Consider the following 7,038-nt stretch of genomic DNA (forward strand, 5'->3'; position numbering starts at 1 on the left):
TCAAAAGAATAATTCCATAGATGAAAAGGAATTATTCTTTTTTGATTTGGCAAGGTTGATGTAATTAGGGAATTGATTAAAATCAAATCCCTAATTAAGGCAAGAATCAAATACATCCCATTTAAATTAAATAACCTCCCAATTAAATTAGGTAACTCCCAATTAGGTCGAATAAATCTCAAATTGATTGGCTTAATTATTTGACCTAGGAGGAGATATTTTGCTTCCACACTATTAAACAAAACCAGACCAAAAAATTAAAAAATTTGATAATAAAAAAGAAAAAGAAAAACCCTTTCTACATAGTATGCTGAAAATGGGAACTCCCATACTGATGAAAACGGAAAAACTCTTGGTTTTCAATACAAGATGGAGAGATGGATGTGCACATTACATTACATACAACAGGAAAATGAATTTCTGACTGAAATTGTACTACCAGTACTAAAGTATCTTACACAATGAGTGGAATCTGCAAGCACCATAACATCATAACCTTGGTTTATTATCTGACTATCAGGAGCATTATCCTACAGAAGCAGAAGATTGTCATTAGTGACACGCCCTTGAACGGAAAATTTAGAAACTGTACTAGAAATATAAGTGTTGGACAAGGAGCATGTATCTGATAACAGAGATATGTTAAGTAGCCTTACCCCATAAATGATGCAACTTCACAGCAAATTGAGTAACGGATCTTCTCTCTGAAGGATTCGAAAATTCCATGTTCACAGCTTCCTGGATAGAAGACAAGAATTCTTGCTTTGCTTTTGCAGACAGACCAAGGTAATTTGGTCCATGAGTGGTGCTCAAGTCAGCTATCTAAATGAGTGAAAATGACCATGTGTTAACATTTTGCTCTGGAACACATTTTGGTTTCTATGTAACAAAATTTTGAAATGGCTAACAGAGGTGGAAGAAAAGCCCCATTGGTTGCTTCTTAGTAAGTTTGAACCATTTTAACAAATTCAAGTTTCCGTTGTATAACATGATAGTGCATAATATGAACTAAAGTGAAGATCTAGAAGTTCTGCAGCAAGTTACAATGAGGCTGCTCTATAGTTATGGACATAGTTCTTAAAATATAATTCTATGCTACTATAATGTATGGAAAGAATGTAGACATGTTGGCACTCAATTTGTTCATAATAAAAGTTACGATGTATTAATCATGTATAAAAGCACTTGCCTGCTGCAACCAAGGAATTATGGTATTGATAAACCTTTGTTCTAGGAGATATGAAGCTAAAATGCTCAGAACACCGCTGGCAGTTTTAGGAGACAAACATTCTAGAACTGGACCAGTTCCATCAAGAAGCTCAACCAGAACAATTTCATCACCAGAACAAAGAGCTTCCACATATGCAGAGTCTAGGTCCCCTTCACATAGAAAACCTTTCACTTGTTTCCAGAGGCTATTCTTACTTTCTACCACATTTTGTCTCACCTTAGTACTAGAAGCTGAAGAAAACATAGCATCAGTCCTTGTTTGACTATTACCTATCCTTTGTGCTCCCTGCCCAGGAATTTTTCGAATGTCTTTCCCAGTAGGATTCCTGGTAAGCTTCACCTTAGCATTGCTCCATGTCTCCGTACTTTGTTTTGCAGAACTGTTCGCTTGGCTCCTGCCAAATGTGTTTTCCTCCCAAATATCAGAATGTTTCACTGACAACAATGAAGGCTGTCTGTTGCGCACATCTATAGATGGCCTAGGAGTGCTTGTGGAGAGTCTTGGAGAATGCACAGGTTGGCTTTGTTTCATGAGTTTGGAGGTTGCTAGATTGGAATGCTCCCCCCTGTGTACAAAGTTCTGAGCTAATCCATCTACAACATGTTCTAGACCTACCACCCTTGTTTGTAACATAGACAAGCTATCCATTATGCCAGACGTAAAGACCTGTGAAAGAGTTCAATACAAGAGCTAAATTACAGGGTTCACAGTAATTAACGATGTAAGGGGAAAAAAGATATTCTGATTTCTAAGCAATATATGACAGAATGACCATATATTTCAAATACAATTAGACTGCTCAAAATGTCAGGTAGGACCTCTAGTAATTAGACCTTAGCCAAGACGGCCAACTACAAGTTTACCTCAAGAATTGGAGAGGGAAAAAAATGGAACTAAGATGACACAAGATGCAATGCTAACAATTACTTTCAGACGTTCAGGATTATAAAAAATAAAATAAAAATCCTATATGAAAGGATACAGTGACTCCAAAACTTAAAACTTTTGTACCTGGAAATTGAATGGCATGCCTACTCTTTCATGATGATTTAGCAACAAACGCAGTGTTATCAATTGATTGTCGTTGATATAAAGTTCAAAAAATCTTACAGATGGCACTCAAAGTTTTTGCATAGAACAGCATATCAAAATGTTTAATTAATTATCTAAGAGTTTAAACAAATGGTGAAGCAACTAACACACATCATGTCTGAAAATATCAATATATGTACCTGTAAAAGATCCATTAAGTTGGACTGTTTGGTTTCAATCTCCACTAGTTGTTTTCTAATGCAAACCACTTCATTTGCCATTTGTGAACAGCATCCATGTGGAGAATGGGAACCGGATTCTGTCACGGTTGAATCAAGACTTCTACGGTCGTGCATCCTTTCAGAGTACATCTGTTTCTCACTACTAATATCTTCAGCTGCAAATCGCTGATTTCTTCCTACTGGCTTCTGCAAACCACCTTTATCACTGCTATGAGAACCTGTAACAAACTTCGCCTCAAGGTCATCCGTGACAAGATTGGACCCAGATGAACACTCTTGCTTTTCATCCATAGGCACATATTCATATCCAATGTCCTGTGTGCTTGTAAAATCTGTGCTTGTCCGTTCTAAAGTCTTTGTAATAGAGCTACCCTCAGATTCTTCATTGTTAAATTCGGACAAAGAAGCATTGTGGGTTTTTGGAACTGCAATTTCAATATGCCAATCATCTTCATTGGAACGTTGATGATTTTCCACATAACTTGGACATGTTTTTTTCATAGACAAAGGAATCCTGCTCTTGGTTGAGCCAGTAACAGCTTTCTTGAGTGTGATATCCTTCCGTCCAGATTCACTAGCACTAGTGATATCACTGTAGTCACCTCCACAGAAATTCTCTGAAGAAAATTGGTAAAGCATTATGAGAACAAGCAAAGCGCATTAAGTCAAGAAACATTCCAGAACTAAAAAGAAAAAAACAAGAAGATATTTTCTTATCAATCAAAGCAGGCTTTCTATGCACTAGTAATATACATGAGGAATTAGGCTTCGTCTCCCTTATCATAAAAGAAAAATGAAGAGAAAACATAATTGAGGAAGCAGTATAACACGAAAGATATCATGATGAAAGACGATCTCTTTATCCATACGGCATCGGAAGCTAAAGTAACTCATCAGAGGAATATTAATAAGTTCATATGATGAAAGATGTAGAACATTGTAAAACAAGACTGCTTTCACCTATTAAACCTGTTCCTCCAAAAGTACACCAACATTTGAAGGGGAGTTTATGGAGCAGGAGCATGTATATTTTAAGCATGGTTCAACTAGACCTTAATCATCAAAACCAAGTAAGATAAATAAAATCAGCTACAACTCAAGTTCATATTTGGACTTTCAGGTTAAACACTTCATAAACTCCTTACATAAAGTTGAAGTTTTCATTTCATCCTAATATACAGGAACTATTCTCAAGGAATTTTATTGAATTTCAGGTAATAGAATAGTTTCCTTTACTAGGTTAATAAAACTGCACAACTCCGCTAGTCATTGTAGGATTCAAGATGCATCACAAAATGTCCAATCTGATTGAACTGCACTAGCTTCCAAATCTTCTTAGCTTAATAGGAAGCATCCAGAAGCAACACAAAGAAAGTACCAGAAAACAAGTAAAACCAACTATGGATTTAGATGTTTATGCGAGCATCCAGCACACAAGATAGAATTGAAGTAAAATGCAGCAAGTAAAACCAATCTGAACACACATATACAGATACTGGCAACCAGTCAATAAACCTTTTATGGAAGATCCAGCTTCTGAAGGTTCAGGAGTATCTGATCCTGGAAGACTTTTCCAGCACTGTAGAGCCTGCAGGACAGTATCCCTAACTGGTTTCACCTAGAAACAAAAGAAGCACCAAACAGATCTAGTTTAATCATCTGCATGAAAGAAGATTCTCCGACTGTAGATCTTTAATTAACACTAACCTTGTCAAAGCGACAAGATTCAAGGGAACGAACGCAGGAAGCCTTAAAAGAGCCCAAGAAGGATCCACCACCTGAAGCTATTTCCCCTAACGCTATGCATGCAGCTTTGCGTGTTGTCCAGTCATTACTCTTGAGAGATTCTTGAATGCTAGCCATTGCAGCAGAGAGAACATTTTGTGTTGGAGCACCCCCTGCCTGGAACAGAAAATCAAATTGTGCACCAAAAAACATTTCTACCACACAAAGTACAAAAAGTATAGGTGCTACAAAATATACAGTAAAATAAAATAAACACAAGCATGTGAAGTATCAAAGTAGGTTGTTTAGAAGCGTAGTAGCCAACGGCACTATCCCATCCCATTCACTGATTAATTGAAAAAAGGAACTGTACTATGATTGAGAGGGAACACCATATAGCATGTTTTACAAATTCTAATAATTAATGTGAAAACAGAGATTCAAAGAAGATTCTTTTGCACACAAATAAGAACGCAAACTAATGCTATTCATGCAAATACATCAATCTGTGATGATTAAACGAGCTGTCATCTTAAATTGCTTTCATTGGTATAGATTGTAAACTCAACATTAAAAACCTCTCCTTATGTGAACAATAACTCGAATGATTTGCAGATAGAAATCAATTAACAGTTCTTCATACAGCATTTGGAAAAACAAAATTTGCAATACCAGAATCATAAAAGACAATCAATAATATCATGAACAACTTATGTTTGCTTAAGAACTCACCTGGATAATACTTCTGTTCAATTCAATAATTCCTGGCTTCGCCATGAAATGTGGATTTTTTAACAACTTTATTGTTCGGTTCAACATACGCTGCAGAATTGAAACTGGAGGATCATGACTATTGTCAATGACCCTAGCTAAACACAATGCTGAACCCGACTGCACCTGCCTGTTTTGTTCACCCAGAGCTTCGAAAAGTGGCCTTACTAAGACAACAAAGACTCCATCACCCTCACCTGTATTATTACTCAATTTTGAAGCCAAAACACCAACAGTCTCCACACATGCATCTCTCACAACAGAGTCTGGGTCCTTTAATCGCTTAACAATGCTGGCAACCATCTTACCAAGATGCAGCCCAACAAGCCCCTCATGATATCTCACTAATGTACCAACCAGTCTAATACATTCCTTTCGAACTGCACTCTTTTGTTCTGAATCTGTATCCAAAATACAAGACAGAAATGGAGCAATCCCTTCTGGGGTTAAGCACTCAGCCATCTTCTCAAGTTCCTCAACGCCTATTTGGTAAGTATCTCGATCAGCAAGTTTGTTCAGTGCACAAACCACCTTGTGTTTTAACTCAAAAACCACCTGTTGCGTATTGACTCTTGTGGGTCCCCTCCCTTTAACATGTGCATGTCTCTTCATCTTGAATAGGAGCAAGAAATACACAAGTCCTAACTATACAAGATTAATTCCCTTCAAAGTTGGGATTGCTGATGGGTATAAAAGACATCACAACTTAAATATACCAGTGGAAAATACTTGGTTTTATTGTTCAAAATATTGAAATCCTGCAAAGTCAAAGTAGACAGGAGTTAAACAAAGCAAACTAAACATTATTCATTTCTTATACCATGATGAACTGAAACCTAGTAGTAACTAATCAAATGCAACCCGATATTGCTTCATTCAATTTCTTCTTTTCTTTTCTTTTTCTTCTCAAAAGTATATTTTAATGAAGAAAAAAGGGCGAAACAAGTTGAAACTTCAAACATAGATGTTGGACAGTTTAGGACCAACAAAAGAAAGGTAGTACAATCAATCATGTGGTTCAAAGTTTGAGCCTTTTTTTTGAACTTTTTAAGAAAACACACAAACCACATAAAAGAGGAAAAAAATTCAAAACATTCCCACTATTTATTACTCAATGTTCCTATAATCAGTGTTTTGAGCATCAAGCTAAATCCTAAATGTTATTTTTTTAAAGCATTCAAGGAACTCTAAAACAAATTATGAAACAACTAAGATTTAAACCCTAAAAGTCTTAGAGCAAGCACTTACACATAGTCTCTGTCAGTTCCCGAGTAGAATTACCCCGGGGCCAAAAAGGAGGGTTTTGCATTGTTACTTCAGAACGCAGTATCAAAGCTTCCTCTTCTCCCATTTTCTTTTATTTTTCCGGCGCTTTCTTGGCTGCCAAACAGAAAATAAAATGTAGAGAGAGATTAAGGAACAAAATTTGAAAGAATGCCTTGGAGATTAACGAAACTTAGAATATAAACAAAGGAATTAATAAAATACTCAAAAGAACGAATCTCAGGGAGCGTTTCTTCTGGGACGGAGTTCGAGAAAATCTTACCCTTCGAATGAGAGAGAGAGAGAGAGAGAGAGAGTTTTTTTCTTGGTGTTATGGTTTTTTGTTTTTTGAAATGATGATGACCTTGGCTTCAAATTTCGCGCTCAGTGCTGGGTTTTCAAATTTAGAAAGGGAGCGTTTGGATTGGAGCTTGGGGTTTGTTTTAACCAATAATTGCAGCTTGGGCACATGGAGCCCACATGCAACTCCTGATCTCCTTAACCTTAACCGAAGAGCATAATAATGCTTTTAAAAACCATAAATTATTAATTTCAAATGCGGAATGATAATTTGAGAATGTGAAAATGTTGTCAAACAAGGAGTAGTTATAATTTGGTATCAGAATATAGTAATGTAGTATATTCGTTCACGTGTTATAATAGAAGTTGATGTTTATCTATGCACACTTAAATTTGAATAAGAACAAAATGAAGAAACCATCGTATTTCAAATAACTAATTGCATATATTTATTTCAAATCTATTCCGAAACTC

General features: G+C 36.2%; 1 protein-coding gene across 2 annotated transcripts; it reads right to left on the reverse strand.

Moving 5' to 3' along the window:
• Positions 309 to 6,779, reverse strand: LOC18791640 (TORTIFOLIA1-like protein 2). Of its 2 annotated transcripts, none has more exons than XM_020554566.1 (9): positions 6,548 to 6,779; positions 6,250 to 6,381; positions 4,963 to 5,759; positions 4,213 to 4,407; positions 4,021 to 4,123; positions 2,464 to 3,122; positions 1,190 to 1,897; positions 657 to 822; positions 309 to 530 (listed from the first exon to the last, which is right to left on the reverse strand). In XM_020554566.1, the coding sequence occupies exons 3-9, from the start codon at positions 5,611 to 5,613 to the stop codon at positions 526 to 528; spliced, it is 2,487 nt and encodes an 828-aa protein (XP_020410155.1). In that variant the 5' UTR covers positions 5,614 to 5,759; positions 6,250 to 6,381; positions 6,548 to 6,779; the 3' UTR covers positions 309 to 525. The 2 variants fall into 2 exon arrangements, with proteins under 2 accessions (XP_020410155.1, XP_020410156.1); XM_020554567.1 differs by having other exon boundaries at positions 6,490 to 6,552.

This window comes from Prunus persica, chromosome G1 (assembly GCF_000346465.2).
Source record: "Prunus persica cultivar Lovell chromosome G1, Prunus_persica_NCBIv2, whole genome shotgun sequence".
NCBI lineage: Eukaryota > Viridiplantae > Streptophyta > Magnoliopsida > Rosales > Rosaceae > Prunus > Prunus persica.